This window comes from Microtus pennsylvanicus, chromosome X (assembly GCF_037038515.1).
Source record: "Microtus pennsylvanicus isolate mMicPen1 chromosome X, mMicPen1.hap1, whole genome shotgun sequence".
In the NCBI taxonomy this organism is placed as follows: Eukaryota; Metazoa; Chordata; class Mammalia; order Rodentia; family Cricetidae; genus Microtus; species Microtus pennsylvanicus.
In genome coordinates this window covers 133,148,346-133,168,750 of record NC_134601.1, presented here as the reverse complement: position 1 = coordinate 133,168,750, position 20,405 = coordinate 133,148,346, and the positions used below count along the sequence as shown (strand labels likewise).

General features: G+C 46.3%; 2 protein-coding genes across 6 annotated transcripts; one reads left to right on the top strand and one right to left on the bottom strand.

Moving 5' to 3' along the window:
* Positions 1-5,526: 5,526 nt before the first annotated feature.
* Positions 5,527-15,136, bottom strand: Timm17b (translocase of inner mitochondrial membrane 17B). The gene is made up of 6 exons (XM_075957799.1): positions 15,061-15,136; positions 13,329-13,428; positions 9,554-9,617; positions 6,193-6,321; positions 6,001-6,111; positions 5,527-5,904 (listed from the first exon to the last, which is right to left on the bottom strand). The coding sequence occupies exons 1-6, from the start codon at positions 15,084-15,086 to the stop codon at positions 5,816-5,818; spliced, it is 519 nt and encodes a 172-aa protein (XP_075813914.1). The 5' UTR covers positions 15,087-15,136; the 3' UTR covers positions 5,527-5,815.
* A 115-nt stretch (positions 15,137-15,251) lies between these two features.
* Pqbp1 (polyglutamine binding protein 1) lies at positions 15,252-20,381 on the top strand. 5 transcript variants are annotated; one of them, XM_075956602.1, is made up of 8 exons: positions 15,253-15,339; positions 15,696-15,740; positions 15,926-16,005; positions 18,855-18,966; positions 19,134-19,246; positions 19,353-19,634; positions 19,845-19,908; positions 20,067-20,381. In XM_075956602.1, exons 3-8 carry the CDS (start codon positions 15,939-15,941, stop codon positions 20,221-20,223), a joined length of 795 nt encoding a protein of 264 aa, XP_075812717.1. In that variant the 5' UTR covers positions 15,253-15,339; positions 15,696-15,740; positions 15,926-15,938; the 3' UTR covers positions 20,224-20,381. The 5 variants fall into 5 exon arrangements, with proteins under 5 accessions (XP_075812721.1, XP_075812717.1, XP_075812719.1 ...); XM_075956604.1 differs by having other exon boundaries at positions 15,696-15,744; XM_075956606.1 differs by lacking the exon at positions 15,696-15,740 and having other exon boundaries at positions 15,252-15,339.
* The last annotated feature ends 24 nt before the right edge of the window (positions 20,382-20,405 follow it).

Sequence of the window (20,405 nt, the reverse complement as noted above, 5' to 3'; positions counted from 1 at the left end):
TAGATTCGAAGGGTCTGTTTAGCTGAACACATAGTAGTTCCTTGAGATTGATACCCCTGCAGAGGGCATGAGATCTCTGTCCCTGCCCCCATCCCCAGCCCTATCCACCTCTTCCTTTGGTGTTTAATCAGTATCCTCTGTAGCAACTATTATAATAACTAGGTAAGTAAAATACTGCCCTAGTACATTAATCAAAATGAGGAGGGACTTGGGGGAACCTGTTTCTAGTCTGTCAATCAAAAGCACAGTAAGTACTTCTAGGTGTTCACAGTAGAGTGCTGTGTGGCACTATCTCGCCTATCCCCGCCCCCTCGGTGTGGGGGAGACCAAAAAAAAAAAAAAAAAGAAAGAAAAAAGAAAAGAAAAGAAAAGAAAAGAAAAGAAAAACAAGTTAAACCACCAGGACTTTGTAATTAGCATGAGAAGTGGAGGGAGCAGTCTATTGGAATTGAGATCACAGAAACAAGGTGATGCTAAGTCCAAGTACACTATGTGAAGATAGAATTGAAAAATTGATTAGAAGACACCTACCTACCTGGTCACAAGTTTTCTATTCTGATTGTTAACTGAAAGTATAGGAGAATCTGAATCAGGCTTTCCTCCTAGAGTCTCTGGATGGTTAAAATGATAAATTTTAGTTTATGTCTATTTGATGACAATTTTTAAATGAACACTTTTAAAGAGCTATTCAGAGCTGGGGGTATAGCTCAGTTGATAGAATGCTTGAAACCTGCATCAGGCTCTCCAGCATCAATGGGCTCATTACATCTGGCTTCTCTTTATTGTTTTCTCACATTTTCTTTCTCTGCTCCTGCTGACAGGCACCTAAGCAGATTCCCTAATGATTTACTGTGAATGGTGTTGCAATGAATATGGCTGTGCCAGTGTCTTTGTGGAATGGTGGCTCCTTTAGGCACACACCTGGGAGTAGCAGAGCTGGGTTGTTAGTTTTTGTTTTTTTGAGTAAACTTTCTACTGATTTCTATTACATTTCCAGCAATACTGTATAAAGCATATCTCATTCCCTGTACCCCTACCATCTGGTGACAGCAATTTGTACTTCAGAAAGATGGAATCTTGATGGAATTCTAATTTGCTTTTCCCTGATAGGTAAAGATGTTGAACTTTTTTTTTCTGTTTTCTTTTTTTTGTTGTTTTTTTTTTGTTTTGTTTTTCGAGACAGGGTTTCTCTGTGGTTTTGGAGCCTGTCCTGGAACCAGCTCTTGTAGACCAGGCTGGTCTCGAACTCGCAGAGATCCGCCTGATTCTGCCTCCTGAGTGCTGGGATTAAAGGTGTGCGCCACCACCGCCCGGCTTTTTCTGTTTCTTTTGTGAAGACAGGGTCTTGATATGTAGACCTGGAACTCACTATGAAGACCAGGCTTGTCTCAAACTCACAGAGATCTTCCTACCTCTGGCTCCAGAGTTCATAAAATACCACCAAGCATGGCAAGATGCTGAACTTTTAAGAAGTTTCTGCTTAGTTCATTTGCCATTTACTGATTGTATTATCTATGATTGGGGGGGCTCAACTTATTATTATTATTTTTTGGTTTTTTGAAACAGGGTTTCTCTGTGGTTTTGGAGCCTGTCCTGGAACTAGCTCTTGTAGACCAGGCTGGTCTCGAACTCACAGAGATCCGCCTGCCTCTGTCTCCTGAGTGCTGGGATTAAAGGCGTGCGCCACCACCGCCCAGCTGGGGGGCTCAACTTTTAAAAATGATTTATTTTTATTTTATGTACACTGGTGTTTTACCTGCATGTACATCTGTGTGAGGGTGTCAGATCTTCAGAACAGGAGTTCTAGACAGTTGTGAGCTGCCATGTGGGTGCTTGGAATTGAACCCTGGACCTCTGGAAGAGCAGTCAATGTTCTTAACCACTGAGCCATCTGTCCAGTCCTCAATTTTTTTCTTTAGTTCTTTGTATTCTCTGGCTATCAATCACCCTGTGGAATAACCATAATGACTTTCTCCTATTATGTAATGTCTCTCTCTACTGTGCCTATCTCCTGCCCTTTTCGGAGTCTCTGCAGAGCCCCCATCACCCTAGGTCCTAGGCTGCTTCAGTTCTTACCTGAGGCTTCTTTTAGTCTCTCTCCCATTTCTCTTTTCATCCTTTTTTTTTTTTTTTTTGCATTTCGAGTTTAAGATTTTAGCAGCACAAAATCCTGTTTGTAGAGTAACCCCTCCCACCAAGCTTGCTGGGTCAGGAAGACAGAGTCCAATGTGGTCGAGTGCAGTGAAGTTATGCATCCAGCAGAGCAAGCTGAGAGAACCACTTCCAAGTTGCAAAGGTCGAGCTGCACCCTGGTGGTAGAAACTGGGAACTGGATCTTAGGGTTTGAGAAGCTGCAACTCCTGGAGCATGGATATGCCACAGAGGACTGCTACTTCTAAGCGTGAGGAGTGAGGCTTGAGACCGGTCCAGACCAAGTGTACAGGCTGGCAAAAGTCAGGCAGTAAGTAAGGTGCCCAGTGTAGCACGGCCCAGGCAGATACTCAGGGAGGGTCTATAGCAATCTTAGGGAGCACCAAAAGATGGGAAGGGGGTGGGGTCTGGACCCCACCCCTCATGTGAATTCAGCACATGGAATTCAGCAAGTAAAACTCCAGCAGGTGGCAAGCTTAGATCCACATAGGGGAGCTTGTTCCCCAAAGGCTAGAGGGCCAGGGCCTGTGTGTGCAGGGATGCAGGGATGGTGGTGGTGCCGGACAGAAACCCTGATACTCTAGTTATGATGGAATCTTGTCCATCAGAGTACTGCAGCTGCAGTTCTAAGCTCACGAATGGCTGCACAGCTGGGTTCTATTTGGGTGTGGTGCATATCTACAAACCTCAACCCATCTTTTCCTTCCTAGGGCAGTCGATAGACTGGCCATGCTTTGCTAGGCGCTGAGTTGTTCAAGGAAGAGGTGTTGCAGTTGACATTACTGAGGGCCACAAGGCTCTTGTTGGGACTTTCAGAGGCCCTAGGGACTGCATCTTTGTTTGTCTCCAGATGCACCAATTTTATATGAAAGTTCCCATCTCCTTGCAGTGACTTGTAGTATTTATCATCCATGAACCCAGTAGAGACAATGTTTATCCCATTAGGGGTTTGACCAGAATAACAGAACTTGGGAGGTGTCCACCCAGGATAATCTTTCTCATACCTCTCCTCTCCCCAAATGAGACTCATTTCTGGATATATTATGGTCACTCTAAAAAAATAAACAACTAGGTTGCCATAGTCTTACTACCCAAATTTGATCCTGGAAAGCTTTCCTCTGACCTGTACATATGCACCATGGCAGGTGTACCTGCCCCCACACCAAGAAATTAGTCTTTAAAAAAATTGATAAACTGGGCAGTGGTGGCATATCTTTAATTTCAGCACTAGGAAGAGGCAGGTGGATCTCTGTGAGTTCGAGGCCAGCCTGGTCTACAAGAGCTAGTTCCAGGACAGGCTCCAAAGCTTCAGAGAAACCCTGTCTCGAAAAACCAAAAAAAAAACCCCAATAATTCCAGCACTTGGGAGGTAGACAGCTTAAAGAGTTCAAGGTGAGTCTAAGCTATACTATTGAGTACCTGTCTAAAAACAAAATAGAACTGGTATGGGTGTAATGATTATTCTGTCTCTTTAAGAGACAAGCCATGACCACTCCCTCCCCCATCCACTGAGGCAGGCAGGTCTTCCTTCCTGCTTGCAGCCTTAGTCTCTCTTTTCTCTCTCCCTCTCAGAGAGGCAGCTTTGGTCTTTCCCTTCTCTCCTCTCTCCTCTTCTCCCCTTCCCTCTTTCCTTCCATAACCACTAAATAAATATCCAACTCCACTCTGCATGATATGCCTATCCATCTGTCCCTTGCCCACAGCAGCCTCCGCCACGGCCTTCAGAGACCTGTGGCATGGTCTCATGCACAGTCCCTGCCTAGGACTGGCTGCTCTTGGGACCCACTGCCCACTGCCCGCAACCACATGGCCCGTTGCCTGCTGCTGCTTGGGGATCTGCAGCATTTCTGCTGCCTGCTGCCACCAGGGATCCTGCAGCATTTTTATTAATCCATTACAATGGGGGCATACATCTGTGATCACAGTACTTAGGAAACTGAGGCAGGAGGATCAATTTACAGGGCAAGCTACTATTACATAGCAAGTTGGAGGAAAAACAAACAACAACCCAGGTGTAGAAGCTCATGCATTTAACCCAGAACTCTGGAGGCAGGAGACAGGCAGATCTCTCTGAGTTCTAGGTCAGTGTGGTCTATAGAACAGTTTGGACAGTCAGGTCTACACAGTGAGAAATTGTTTGAAAAAACAAAAGGACATAAAGTTAAATAGTGAGGTGGGGAAGATCTGGAAGGGTTGGAGAAGGGGAAAAATACTACCAAAATATTTTATGTGAGCCGGGAAGTGGTGGCGCACGCCTTTAATCCCAGCACTCGGGAGGCAGAGGCAGGCAGATCTCTGTGAGTTCGAGACCAGCCTGGTGTACAAGAGCTAGTTCAAGGACAGGCTCCAAATCTACAGAGAAACCCTGTCTCGAAAAACCAAAAAAAAAATGTGGAAAAATTTATATAAAAAATTTAAAATGTAATTAAAAACAGTAACAAAAAACAGCAAATGTAAAAACTGTAGACACCACCAAGCAAAAAAGTGACAGGAGACTAACACAGGGCACCTTTTTTGGGAAAGCAGTTCCCCTGATGCCTGGACCTCCACCCCACACATACCAGAGCTGGTATGAGGCCATATGGAGTTTTGTTTTGTTTTTAGAGACAGGTTTCTCTGTATAGCCCCGGCTGTGCAGAAACTTGCTTTGCAGAACAGATTATCCTTGAACTTGAAGATCTGCCTGCCTGTGCCTCCCAAGTGCTGGAATTAAAGGTGTGCGCCACCACTGCCTGGCTGGATCGTTTTTTTTTTTTAAATGGAATTTTTAAAAATAGAATGACTGGTATTCAGTCAATGCTCACTCCCTCTCCCAGACAGAGTTTCTCTGTGTAGACCTGGCCATCCTGGAACTAGCTCTGTAGACCAGGCTGGTACTGAACTCACAGAGATCTGCCTGCCTCTGTCTCCCGAGTGCTGGGATTGAAGACATGCACCACCACAGCCTGGCTTAGAACAGGCTTTTCTTAAGGGTAGTGTCCAGTCTATACAAGGGGAGCTTATGCTAGGGGGGGCTAGCATGGCATACATCATACCCAGCAATCCTGGAGTTCCTGAGCTTCTTTGCCAAGCTTACTCCTGTTTGCTCATTGTATCCCGTGGCCCCTAACCATGCTTATTCATGGTTCATATCATTGTGTATCTTACCTCCCTTGCTGATTCATTCTATAACTCTTTACTAGAGGCTGGCTGTGCTAGCATCACGCAAGTTCAAGTTCAGTTTGAACAACATAGTGAGATCTTGCTTCTTTCCCCTACTACCCTGCAAAAACTGCTTACTAGAATCCATTCACTGTGGAATAACAAGTCCTAAACTTTCAAAACCCTTCTCCATCCAGGAGAGGGTCATCTGGATGACTAAGGAGTGCATACACAGACATTTTAAAACTGGCTTTAAACATTCATCAGGGTGCCACATGGAGGATCTGGGATGAGAGACTGTTACATGTGTGAGGCTGGGATGCCCTGAGAGACATAAAAAGGGGACCCATGGGACAAGAATGCTGGGGTGCCCCCACCCCTACCACAGGACAAGAGAGTAGAGTAGAGGCCCTCTCTGGGGGGTTTCAGGGATATATAGGAGCCAGTCCTCCCTTGGAGGTAGATCATCCGGGAAGGAACTGAGGAGTAGCTCCCACGGTGGCAGGGGCAGGCGGCGGCTTCCTCAGTGGTACTGCTGGTAGTTGGGATAACCTGGGGCCGGAGCTCCTTCTTTAGGGATTAGCTGGTTGGGGTCCTCCAAGAATGGGGGTGCTAGAGAAGGGAGAATGAGGTAATGAGGTGAGGAAGAATGAAGAAGGCTGACAATGCTTCCTGACTCTCCCTGACCATTGCCCACCAGGTCCTTACCATTGCGAAACTGCTGGGCGGTATAGCGAGTGAGAAGGATACCAACACCCTCGATGAGGGCCAACAGGATGCCCCCCATCATCGCAGAGCCCACCATAGCCAGAGGACCACCTGGGAGGCAGAAAAAGAAACAGCTGAGGAAGGGCAGGCAGAACAGGGAAAGGACTGGGGGCGGGGGCTGGAGGCACTCACTGCGTGCAGCCAGCACTGCTCCAGTCAACGCTCCACTGGTGATGGAGTTCCAGGGGTCTTCCTTGCCCCGCAGCCGTACAAGGCCACAGTCAATGGTGGAAAACAGGCCTCCCCACACTGCAAAGCTACCTGTAGGGGGATAGAGGCCTAATCAGTGAGTACCAGAAATTCTGAGGATCTGTATATCTCAACATCTGGGAACTTCCAAGGTCTGAAGACTGACCGAGAAAGGGGCTTCTGAGACTGTAAGATGTGGCTCAGCAGTAGAGTGTTTGCTTAGGGAGATTCCCAGCGAAACACACAAGCACACACATGCACATACACAACACCCATGGCTGACATAATCCCAGCATCTGGGGGGCTCAGGCAGGAGACTGCAAAGAGTTAGAAACCCATAGAATGAAGGCCTGTCTCAAAAAGAAAAGCGGGTTGGGAGAGTCACATAGCCTGTAGAAAGTCATGGGTTAAATGTCAGCATCAAATACAAGAGGGAAGAAAAGTCCAGACATAGAGACAGGTGGAGGCCCTTATGCAACACTCCATCTTTCCCACTGTGAAGAGTTCCCCATTTAATCAGGTTTGTAGTAATCATCAAAATCCTTTCACTTTTAGCTGGTAAATGGATACAAGCAGATTAACCTTTCATACAGCTTTCAATGAAGCAACTTCCACCCTTTCTTTAACTATCACATGGAACTGGAATTCTGGTTTTGATTTCAGAGAGAAGGAAAACAGGACAGAAAAGCCAGAACACAAGATATATATTAAACATGCATAATCTAGAAATCCAAAATGCTTCAAAACCTACAACTTTTTGAGCATGATCATGATACCAGTGACAGAAAATTCCAGGCTGACGTCATGTAACATGAAACAGGAAAAATGCAGGAGAATGCTGGCCGGGGTGGCGCACACCTTTAATCCCAGCACTCATAGGTAGAGAGAGGCAGGTGGATCTCTCTGAGTTCAAGGCCAGCCTGGTCTACTGAGCGAGTTCCAGGACAGCCAGAGCTACACAGAGAAACCCTGACTCAAAAACCAAAACAAACAAAAAACTCTGGAGGTGTACAGCTGCAGTTCCAGCTACACGGGAGGTTGAGGAGATCACCGAGCCTAAGAGTTAGAGACCAGCCTGGAAAACATAGAAAGCTCCCTCTACTTGTTGTTTTTGATTTGGTGGTGGTAGTGGGGAATGGAAGTCAGGGTTTCAAGCCAGCTAAGTACTTCATCACTGGGCTATATCCTCAGCCCTCAGTCTCCCCACCTCTCTCCCTCTTTTTTGAGACAAGATATCATGTAGTCAAGACTGGCCTCAAATCTTTCTATGTAGCCAAGGATAACCTTTTTTTTCTGAAGCTGAGGATCGAACCCAGGGCCTTGTGCTTGCTAGATAAGCGCTCTACCACTGAGCTAAATCCCCAACCCCGCCAAGGATAATCTTGAAGTTCTGATCCATCTGTCTTCATCTCTCAAATGCCAACATTACAAGTGGACACCAATATCCCCAGTTTTTATGCAGTGCTGGGGACTGAACCCAGGATTTTGTACTGCTGGGTAAGTACTCTACAAACTAAACTACATTCTCAGTCTTGAGACTCCATCTCTTAATTAAAAAAAATATATATAGTGATGGGAATCTGTTTTAGTGATAGAGTACTTGCCTTGCATGCTCAATCCATCCCTACCATAAAATAAGAAAAATACATACATATGTGTGGTTTTTTGTTTTGTTTTTTTGTTTTTTGAGACAGGGTTTCTCTGTAGCTTTGGAGCCTGTCCTGGAACTCACTCTGTAGACCAGGCTGGCCTCGAACTTACAGAGATCTGCCTGCCTCTGCCTCCCGAGTGCTGGGATTAAAGGAGTGCGCCACCACCGCCTGGCCAAAAGCATATTTAATTTTTTTTTTGAGACAAGGTTTCTCTGTAGTTTTGTCTGGTGCCTGCCCTGGAACTAGCTTTTGTAGACCAGACTGGCCTCGAACTCATAGAGATCCGCCTGCCTCTGCCTCCCAAGTGCTGGGATTAAAGGCGTACGCCACCACTGCCCAGCTATATATGTGTTTATAGTGTATAAAATAACACTTTGAGTCTGAGACAAAATTAGTGGTAGAGCACTTGCCTAACATGCTGAAGGTCATAGTTTCAATTCTCAGTATCTCAAAATAAATAATTATTTTTTAAAAAGAGTTGGGCATGGCTCTCATCTGTAATCTTAACACTTGTGGGGCTGGGACAGAAGGATAACCTTGAGTTTGAAGCTAGCCTGGGCTATAGAGTGAGACCTGTTTCAAAAAACAAAGATATTCAAGATACTTAAGTATGGTGTATATAAAACACAAGTGAATTTTGTGTTTACACTTGGGTCTCATTTCTAAAATATCTGACTATACATATGCAAATTTTATAAAATCCAAAATCTTCTGAAGTGTGAAACACTTTTGGTCTCAAGCACTTTGGATAGGAATATTCAACCTGTAGTCAAAATGTTTATTGCGGGCTGTGTTCTCGTACTTATTTGAGGTACTGTGTCAGTTAACTTCTGCAACTTTAAATTAGGTAATATTATCAATGGGCTTAGCATAGGAAATACTACATGAGGTTTTTTTTTTGGTTTTTTGGTTTTTTGAAACAGAGTTTCTCTGTAGCTTTGGAGCCTGTCCTGGAACTAGCTCTTTTTTTTTAAAAGATTTATTTTATTTATTGTGTATACCGTATTCTGCGTACATGCATGCATGCCTGCAGGCCAAAAGAAGACACTAGACTCATTACAGATGGTTGTAAGCCACCATGTAGTTGGTGGGAATTGAACTCAGGTCCTTTAGACGAGCAGGTGGTACTCTTAACCACTGAGCCATTTCTCCAGCCCCAAGGAACGAGCTCTTGTAGACCAGGCTGGCCTCGAACTCACAGAGATCTGCCTGCCTCTGCCTCCCGAGTACTGGGATTAAAGGCATGTGCCACTACCGCCTGGCTATGTGAGTTCGTTTTAACACTATCTGTTGGGTGGTCCATGCTATCATCAGATGAAGTTTGAGGAAGGTATGCTACTCGCGTAAGGTCCCCTAACATGGAAGAGGTGAGAAGTAGATGTAAACTGCACAATACCCCAGGCGTGGTGGTGCAAGCCTTTAATCCCAACACTCAGTAGGTAGAGACAGGGCTATGTAGAGAGACCCAGTCTCAAAATAAATAAATAAATAAACCGCAGAAGACACAATCTTGTCCTTTCACTTTAACTGTTGGGAAATGTCTCCATCCCAGGAAGTTCTAGTCAGACTTTGGGTTAGAATCTGGACCTCTATAGAGGATTAACTACCTTAAAAGTTGCTATCATGTCCTTATGTTCCTCCAATCTCCTCACCTCCAATCTGGGGTGCTCGAATCCTCACAGCATTGATACTACCTCTGAAGCGGTGTCGTATTCCCTGGAGAAAGCAAGAAAAAGGGTCAAGGTAGGGGTAAGACCACTGGCAAGGCAGGGTTTCTAGCCTATACAAGAAGAGGTGCTGGGGGACTGGAGAGATGGCTCAGTAGTTAAGAGCATTGCCTGCTCTTCCAAAGGTCCTGAGTTCAATTCCCAGCAACCACATGGTGGCTCACAACCATCTGTAATGAGGTCTGGTGCCCTTTTCTGGCCTGCAGGCATGCACACAGACAGAACATTGTATACATAATAAATAAATATTAAAAAAAAGAAGAGGTGCTGGGTGCTTACTGGTGGGCACTTGCATAGAGTGAGCAAGGCCCAGGGTTCTTCTACTCCCAGCACTGCAACAAAAAGAGGGAAGACATGGAAAAGCTGTTAGATGCATAGCAGCAGCCAGAAACGCAGGAGAATGGGGAATATACAACAAAGAGTGGGGTTGGTAAGTTTTATTCATCTGTTCCCTTGTTCATTCAGTACACAATGAGTAGATCCTGTGCGCCAGGCTTCATCTTATATGCAGGGGTACAACAAGGAACAAGGTCCCTGCCCTCTCCGACTGAGTGTACACAGTAGTGGCAGAGGCAGATGCTAAGCAATCAAGCAAGACAGCTTCAAATGGCAAAATGTACTATAGAACAGTAGCTCTAAATCTGTGGCTCGCAACACCTTTGAAGGTCACAGGGATCGCCTAAGACCATCAGAAAATAGTTATTTACACTATGATTCATAACTAGCAAAAATCAGTTATGAAGTAGCAACAAAAACAATTTTATGGTTGGAGCATCCCAACATGAAGAACTTCTAATGAGTCACAGCATGAGGAAGGTTGAAAACCACTGCCTTAAAGCTCTGCCTATTTTCAGTTCACTCTCTCTGCTTCACACTTGCCATTGAGGATGGGCACTCTCAGCCTCTTGCTTTGGCAGCCATGCTCCTTGTTGTCAAGTCTCCCTATCACATTGGACTCTTCTCCCTCTGGAATTCAAAGCCCAAACAAACTCTTCCTTCTATTGATTGCCTTGGTCATGGACTTTATCACGACAACAGAAAAGTAACTGATATATCCCAAAAGGCTCACACCCATAGAGGAGCAGGCACCCTGTCCATCTTTAAGTCTTAGAGAGTAAAGCTCACAAGTCTAAGTCCAATTATCTCCGTGGTTGAAGGCCATCTTGTTCTAAGATTTATTTAGTAGTGTTTTGCCTGCACGCATGAATGCCTGCAGGCCAGAAGGCACCAATCTCATAGATGGTTGTGAGCCACCATGTGGTTGCTGGGAATTGAACTTGAACTCAGGACCTCTAGCAGAGCAACCACTGCTCTTAACCTATGAAGCATCTCTTCAGCCCTAGTTCAAGGCAATCTTTCCAGTATGAGGCTTTGCAAAAAAATTTTTTATTATTTATTTATTTATTAAAGATTTCTGTCTCTTCCCCGCCACCGCCTCCCATATCCCTCCCCCTCCCCCAATCAACTCCCCCTCTCTCATCAGCCCAAAGAGCTATCAGGGTTCCCTGCCCTGTGGGGAGTCTAAGGACCTCCCACCTCCATCCAGGTCTAGTAAGGTGAACATCCTAACAGCCTAGGCTCCCACAAAGCCAGTACATGCAGTGTGGATCAAAACCCAGTGCTGCTGGGCGGTGGTGGCACACACCTTTAATCCCAGCACTCGGGAGGCAGAGGCAGGCGGATCTCTGTGAGTTCGAGGCCAGCCTGGTCTAGGAGAGCTAGTTCCAGGACAGGAACCAAAAAGCTACAGAGAAACCCTGTCTCGAAGAAAAAAAAAAAACCCCAGTGCCATTGTTCTTGACTTCTCAGCAGTCCTCATTGTCCGCTATATTCAGTGACTCTGGTTTTATCCCATGCTTTTTCAGACCCAGTCCAGCTGGCCTTGGTGAGTTCCCGAAAGAACATCCCCATTGTCTCAGTGTGTGGGTGCACCCCTCATGGCCCTGAGTTCCTTGCTCGTGCTCTCTCTCCTTCTGCTCCTGATTTGGACCTTGGGGTTGTAGTCTGGTGCTCCAATGTGGGTCTCTGTCTCTGTCTCCTTTCATCGCCTGATGAAGGTTAATATCCAGGAGGATGTCTATATGTTTTTCTTTGGGTTCACCTTCTTATTTAGCTTCTCTAGGATCACGAATTATAGGCTCAATGTCCTTTATTTATGGCTAGAAACCAAATATGAGTGAGTACATCCCATGTTCCTCTTTTTGGGTCTGGCTTACCTCACTCAGGATAGTGTTTTCTATTTCCGTCCATTTGCATGCAAAGTTCAAGAAGTCATTGTTTTTTACTCTTTGCAAAAATTAAAAATAACAAAGTTACACCGGTCCGTGATGGTGCATGCCTTTAATCCTAGCACATGGGAGGCAGAGGCAGGCAATTCTCTGAGTTTGAAGCCAGCTTGGTCTACAAAGCAAGCTCCAGGACAGCCAGGGCAATCCAGAGAAACCCTGTCTGAAAACAAAGCAAACGTTTGTGTGTGCCTGTGTGGCATATATACACACGAAGGTGCAGGTGTGTGAATGTGTGGAGGTCAGAGGAGCACATCAGGGCTTTTCTTGCTTTTGGGCTTGAGACAAGGTCTCTCACTGAGTCAGAAGCTGCACTTCCAGCTAGGCTGACTGGCCAGCAAGTTCCTGGGATATGCCTGTCTTGTGCCGCACCCCATCCAATGCTGGGATTATAGGCACAGGCAGTCATGCCTCACTTTTTAACATAGGTGCTGGGGAATCAAACTCAGGTCCTCATGCTTGCAAAGCCAAGTACTCTTATCTACTTAGCCCTCTCTCCAGCCCCTTCCCATGCTTTTAAAACAGTGACATCTAATAAAGTCTCCAAGGGCAGGGGGCCTTAAGGGAAGAGGTGGAATTATATTAAAAGGTCCCCCCATTCAATGTAAATTTGTCTCTCTGTCAAACTTCTGTCATTTTTTTCTATAATAGGATTTAAACTTAGAGTCTGCTTTGAGGTAAAAATCTACATTGCATACACATTTAAGATTTGATGCTAACCTTTTTCCTTTTATTCTGATGCTGAGGAATGAACCAAGGACCTCTCTCTCTCTCTTTCTCTCTCTCTCTCTCTTAACCAACTACTCTACACCACTGAGCTATGTACTTGCTGTGGAACAACCTTTGTACACTGTAAATATGTGTTGTTCTCATTGTTAATAAAAAGCTGATTGCCTATAGTTAGGCAGGATTTTTGGGAGAGAGAGAATGCTGGGAAGAAGGAGGGCAGAGTCAGAGGAGCTGCCAGCCATACAGAAAGGAAGCAGGACATGCAGGAGATAAATGCCACAAGCATTGGGACAGCACATAGATGAATAGAAATGGGTTGATTTAAGTTGCAAGAGCTAGACAGTAACAAGCCTGAGCTATTGGCTGAGTATTTATAATTAATAAGTCCCTGAGTGGTTATTTGGGAAGGAGCTGGTGGAACAGAGCTGATCATGGTGTCATGGTCCCCTGGTCGCAACAAAAAACTCTTCCTACATATACTTCTAGCCCCTAAGGCTGTTTCTGACAGTACAGCATTTCCACAGAGGTCCAGCTAGATAGTTGAAGAATAGAGTCCCTCAAATCATAGATCCAGGAGCCAGGCCCAACAAGTAGGTGAACAAGCAACAGAATGATTGTGTTCAGAGCAGGATTCTATGTCAGCAAGACTGCAGACTCCCACACCACTGGGGGAAGGCCCAACTCACAACAGGGGCATTGCGAAAGCCCTTGATAGCCTGGAAGACTCCACCACCAATGACACCCATAGTGAAGGCTCCACCGCAATCATCCACAATCCGCCATGGGCTGCAAGCAGAAAGGAAAAGATTGGGTTAATGTGAAACCCTTGCCCTGCCAAGCCTGGTCTCTTTGGAACTTGGAGAACCAAAATGGGAAGCTCACAACTGGTAAGAAACAACTCAGATAATAACAAATTAGTTCTGTCAGTTTTGATACAACCCACAAAGCCAGAAAGGAAAGCCAGGCAAGGTTCCACATACCTGTATTCATAATACTTGGGAAGTTGAGGCAGGATTATCACGAGTTGGAGTCCAGCCTGGGTTATAAATGGAAACCCTGTCCCAAAAAGAAAGTTTGTGCAGCTGGACAGTGGTGGCACACACCTTGGCCTTTAATCCCAGCACTTGGGCGGCAGAGGCAGTTGGATCTGAGTTCAAGGCCAACATGGTCTACAAAGTGAGTTCTAGGACGGCAAGGAATACACAGAGAAACCCTTTCTGGAAAAGCTGAGAAAGAGTGAGTGAGAGAGAGAGAGAGAGAGAGAGAGAGAGAGAGAGAGAGAGAGAGAGAGAGGAGAAACTTTGTGTTCTGGGTGTACCATGCCTTTCATCCCAGCTCTGCAGAGACAGAGGCAGGTAGATGTGTTTGAGGTCAGCCTGATCTACCCAGAGTTCCAGTACAGCCAGGGCGACATAGCGAGAGCCTGTCTCAAAACAAATAAACAAGACCTAAAGGCTTTGTAAATAATCTGTGACAGAAAAGTGGGAAAATTTTTACTTTTTCTTTTTTTCTTTCTCTCTCTTTTTTTTTTTTGAGGCGGGGTAGCCTTCCAAATGCTGGTCTTATTACTGACAGAATAGTACTCTTGATTACAACCAAACATCAATCAAACTGTTTTGTTGCTATGGAAAAAAGAATGAATTGACCGGTACAAAGATTTGGCAGGTTTCAACAGTGTTAATTAGCTAATGTTACTTAAGCAAAGCAGAAGAGGGTGGCACTTTGTTCTCAAAAAAAAAAAAAGGCAAGCACGTTCAAGGAAGCCGTGTACAGTGTCCTTTTAAAATCTAAAATAGAAGCCGGGCGGTGGTGGCGCACGCCTTTAATCCCAGCACTCGGGAGGCAGAGGCAGGCGGATCTTTGTGAGTTCGAGACCAGCCTGGTCTACAGAGCTAGTTCCAGGACAGCCTCCAAAGCCACAGAGAAACCCTGTCTCGAAAAACCAAAAAATAAAAAAATAAAATAAAATCTAAAACATAAAAGAAAAATCAAATGAAGTTCCAGGTCCCACCTCTTAGCCCACAGTGGGTTCATACATGCCCTATCCGGAGTCAAAAACCCAGTCTGGGAAAGTCATGCGAGGAAACCCTGTGGGTTTTGGCACCACGCCTCTCCTCCCCCGCTGCCGGAATGGATTTGCCCAGAGTTTCACTTTTGGCTCACAAAAAGGGTCTAGGAGAACAGTCAGGGTAACAGTGAGGTGGTTTGTCCCATACCGCACCTATGGGGACTCTCCACTCTGGCGGGTTTTAACGAAGTCTAAGTGGGCGGAGCCATGCCGGACGCGCTGAGGTACTGAAGTTTCTAAGCCTCCCGCGTCAGGGACTTGGCAATGGAGCCGTTGCCTTCCCCGCCCGCCTCCCATGGTTGGCCTGGGCGTCGCAGGGACTGTCCCGAAGCCTGTGCCCATGGCCGTACCAAGGTTCGCGAGCGTACTCCTCCATGGCGCCTGGAGCAGTCGGTCGCACTGGCGAGCCACTCCCCCTCCCCTCGGACCGCCCACAAGTGCGGAGGCGTCGTATGTAGGCCAAGGAAACAATTGGTTTTCCTTGCTTACGTAAGGCTGTGGGCGCGTTCTTATTGGCTAGACAGGCAGGCCACGTCCGTTCCCTGTAAGCCCCTGGCGTCGACCAGTTAACTGCGTCTGGGGAGAGCGGGGAGAATTTTGTTCTTTTAAAGGAGAGCCCTTCGCTATTGGTAAGCATAGTGACAAAGAGGGAGGGGAGGGCAGGTGACAGACTTTGCTTATTCACGTCGCTGGACTGGTAACGGCGGGGTAGAAGCTTTCTTCTAGAGCTGGAGATGGTGTTGGCATTTTTGCGCCCCCATCCCAGCGCCTTGGTTCCTCCCACTGTGGTGACTTGGAGGAACGTTGGGTGATCCCATTTGGGGTTGCGGGTGTGTTACACTTGGTCCCTCCGGCGGTGGGCGGAGCCTTGGCCTGGAGAGGAACTGGATCTTCGGTGCATCCGGTCCCGGTGTCCTGTCCGTTCCGTAGAGTTCTGGTGGTGCTAGCTCAGACCATACTGCCACGTATTTCTTTCATCTTTTAGCACGCACTTTTGTTCGGTCCTTCGAGCTACTACTGGTGTAGTCAGGTAGGTGTGTGCGGGGCGGGGGGGGGGCGTCAAATGAGCACTCGCTGCCGTGTGGTACATTTTTACTGGATATCCTGACTGGAATGTTTATCGGCTCTGCCGCTGTCGTGTGATGCATGGTTACTGGATATCCTGACTGGAATGTTTATCGGATCTGTCGTTCAGTACTGTCTGTTGCTTCCTAGGTCTGGCCCCACAATGCCGCTCCCGGTTGCACTGCAGACCCGCTTGGCGAAGAGGGGCATCCTCAAACATTTGGAGCCCGGTGAGAAAGCAAATAACAGAAGGGTCTACCATGTGCCGGTGTTACCAGACGTCTGTGGTTCTGTTCTCTAACCCGGTCCTGCCCCCTCCCGCCCCCGTCAAACCCAGGTGCATGCTAAGCAGGCGCGAACCGTCGTCCCCAGCCCCGAAGCACACACCTTTTCCGGGCTTGCATTGCTGGGGTCAAACTCATACTCTTGGATGTGCTCTACTATTGAGGCTTTGTTGTTAATACTTGATAGCTTGCATGGCCTGGCAGGCATCTTAATGCCAATATAATTTCCTGGTATCCATTACTACTGCATAGTAAGTACTGTGTGAAGCGTAGACTGGAGGATAGAGTTTAATTTAATTCATGAATAAAGTGGGCATGGTGGTATGTACCAATAGTCTCAACTACTTATGAGGCTGAGATAGGAAGATGACTTGAGCCCAGGAGATCAAGGCAGCCATGGCAACTTGGCGAGACCCAGTCTTCAGAAACTAAAGCTAAGGGCTGGAGAGATGGCTCAGTGATTAAGAGCACTGCCTGCTCTTCCAAAGGTCCTGAGTTCAATTCCCAGCAACTACATGGTGGCTCACAACCATCTGTAATGAGGTCTGGTGTCCTCTTCTGGTCTACAGACATACATACAGACAGAATATTGTATACATAATAAATAGATAAATAAATTAATTAAAAAAAAGAAATTAAAGCTAAGCTGCGCCGGTGATGGTGACACACTCCTTTAAAACCCAGCACTCCAGGCCAGATATTTTTTTCTGCACACTCCAAAAATAACAAAATCCAAAGGGGTAACTACTTGCTATTAATGTTTGAGACATGGTCTTGGTCTCACCCTATAGTTCTGGCAGGCCTGGAACTCATGTAGATCAGGCTGGCTTTGAATTCACAAAGATCTGCCTGTCTCTGCTTTTCTAATGCTGGGATTAAAGGTGTCCACCACCACTGGGCCAGTATTTATTTTATACTAATAAATATTTAATAAGAGTGATATATTCTGCAGTCTCTGTTTCAAATATAGTGACAAGGTGTTAATGGTTTGTGGTTTTTAACTCAGCAGATGTACTGTGATGATAGGCATGATAACCTATTAACATTTATTTGGGGCCACCTAAGTGCCTGGCACATATATCAGTAGTCTAAAATGATCATCTATCAATTAGTTTTATGAAATGGCATTTCATTTGTATTTTAATAAATAAAACTTGCCCGAGGATCAGAAAAGTAAAACAGCTACACTGGCCAGCCTCACAGACCAGGCAGCAATAGTACACACCTTTAATCCCAGTAGCTACACTAGCAGTGGTGGTGCACGCCTTTAATCCCAGAACTAGGAGGAGACAGCTCTCAGTCTGTCTCATTAGCAGAGGTAAGAGCCAGTGACTGGCTGCTTTGCTTTTCTGACCTTCAGATTGAACCCCAATTTCTGTCTCTGGGTTTTTATTACCTGTGCTACAGGTTTACTGTATTACTAGCTGCTAATTACACATTATTGCCAATAATAATAAAATTTGGCGTGAGTTTTGACCCATATGGTGTGTTAGGCACTGGAAAGTATCCATAATACTGTATGGATAACTGACATCTATTACAGGACTACTTTGGGCCAGCCACAGACTTTGTACCTAATAGTGCTAATTTTTTTTTTTTTTTGGTGAAGCTAGGGTCTGAATCCAGGGCTTTAGGCAAACCCCATATCATTTTTGTTTAAGTCTCTTGAGTACTGAGCCCATTGCTGAAAGCATGTATCTATTTGCACTCTGAGTATCACAGAAGTTTGTTTTGTTAGGAAGATGTACATGACCCAATTCTACACCCCAGTCAAACAGTCCTTTGGGGAAGGATGTGAACTCCTCTGCTGAGCAGCCATTGTTTAGCCTATTTCCAAGACTCCTGTTTCCTTGTATGAGCACCATGCCACTGTTATTCCGTTGCCCTAGTGGCCATCTCCACTCGTCAGTCACAAGATTCATAAAGGGATCGAAGCCCTGAAGAATTCCTTGTACATGTCTGCCACCATTTAACTTCAATGATAACTTCTTGTTCATAAATTTCTTCAGTTCGGGAAGGTGGGCCTTGCTCATAGCGACTCTTCAGCCGGCTCCGCATGGGAAGGAGCAGGTGGCCTTGCAAAAGTACGCGCAGCAGGCCGGGTGCTCGATAGTATATCTTTTATTAGCAATAGCAATATGGATGATCATACGTGGCATTTCTTTTGATGTCACTGGGCTGGGATGTGCATTAGTTTTTGGATTTTTGAGACAGGGTTTCTCTGTGTAGCGTTGGCTGTCCTGGAACTCACAGAGATCCTCCTGTCTCTGGCTCCCAAGTGCTGGGATTAAAGGTGTGTGCCACCAGTTGGCATGGCATATGCATTTTATTGTTGGTTATACCCACAGCTGAAATCTGGTATGGGCCTACTGATAGCCAGGCATTGAGCTGATAATAAACACCATTTTTATTCTATCACCAGGTATCTTGCTAAAGGCTTACTATATGTTAGCCCTTGGGAGTAGATTCAGAGCAATGTTTGAATTAATTCCTTGCTGTACATGACTCAGAAACCCATCACAGTTCAGAAGGTGAATAGGTGACCCATTGTTTTTAGGCAACCCCCCTGCTATTTAAACCCATTTCATTTGAATAGGTTTGGATGATACAGGGCCACATGATATCTGAACTCAGGAACTGGTAGGTTTTTGAAGATTCTCTATCAACTGTCAATGCATAGCTCTGTCTTCTATGTACAGTGGTGTAGATGTGAGTGGTTATGGCCCCAGGCCCTGAGTATAGGAAGAGAATCCCCGGGGTTCTTAAACTGCTTTTCTGTCTCCCTGTTCTTGCAGAGCCAGAGGAAGAGATTATTGCTGAGGACTATGATGATGATCCTGTCGACTATGAGTCCACCCGGTTAGAGGGTCTGCCACCGAACTGGTACAAGGTGTTTGACCCTTCTTGGTGAGCCTACCAATATAAGGCAGGAGGGATGGCTGGCTTTTCCCTTCCTGTGTTAATGAGGAAGGTATCTGCTATGGAGCCATGGAGAAGATCTAAGCAGAGGTTAGGGAAACAGTTGACATAAGGGACATCTGTGCTGACATTCCCTTCCCTCTCACTGCCCATAGTGGACTCCCCTATTACTGGAATGTCGAGACAGACCTCGTGTCGTGGCTCTCACCACATGACCCCAACTTTGTCGTTTCCAAATCTGCCAAGAAACTGAGGACCAATAATGCTGGTGAGTTGGCAAATGCATGGGTATCTCAGTGATTCTTACAGTCTCAGAGAGGGGCTGAGGAGACCATATGTAGAAGAGAGGGCTTCTGACTTCTGTGTTACTGCAGAGGCTGAGGACAAGTTGGACCGGAATCATGAGAAGTTGGACAGAAATCATGAGAAGTCAGACCGAAGTCACGAGAAGCCAGACAGGAGCCATGAGAAGGCAGACCGAAACCATGAGAAGTCTGATCGAGAGCGGAGCTATGACAAAGTGGACAACAGAGAGAGAGATCGGGACAGGGAACGAGATCGGGACCGGGGGTATGACAAGGCAGACCGGGAAGAGGGCAAAGACCGGCGCCACCATCGCAGAGAGGAGCTAGCTCCTTACCCCAAGAGCAAGAAGGGTAAGCAGATCAGGTTGGGACTTGGATGAGTCAAGTGAGGTACCAGGGCACAGGAATATAAGGAACGCATATCTAGACCCCAGCTCCTGGAGAATGGTGCTGTGGGCCATGGTAGCCCCTGGCAACACTTCTTCCTGGGAGAAGGGGCTCAGTGATCTGGGGCTCGTTGGACCTTAAGTGAAGAATTTAACCAACTACTTATTTCTATAGCGGCGAGCCGGAAAGATGAAGAATTAGACCCTATGGATCCCAGCTCGTACTCAGATGCACCCCGGTAAGTAAAACCCCCTGACAATCCTGGCTTTTCATGCTTGTCGCTATACCTGTGAACAGTACCTTCCTCCTGTATTTCTTCCCATTCTTTAATCGTGGGCAGTTGGGAAAATGTCCACTATACCCCTTTCCTGTCCTCTAATTGTCTGTTGTCCCCAGGGGCACATGGTCAACAGGACTACCCAAGAGGAATGAGGCCAAGACAGGCGCCGACACGACAGCAGCTGGGCCCCTCTTCCAGCAGCGCCCATACCCTTCCCCAGGGGCTGTGCTCCGCGCCAACGCTGAGGCCTCCCGAACCAAACAGCAGGACTGACCCTTTGCTGTAGCTTTGGCAGTTTGCCTTCCTGCTTTCTTCCTTGTGGCTCTGGATGTAGGGCCCAGAGCTTCACACATGCTGAATAAGTATCCCACCAATGAGCTACACTCCCGCCCCCCTAATTGTTTGTAATAAAAGCTTTGTTGTGGATCATACTCAGGAGGCTTGAGTGCTTCCTT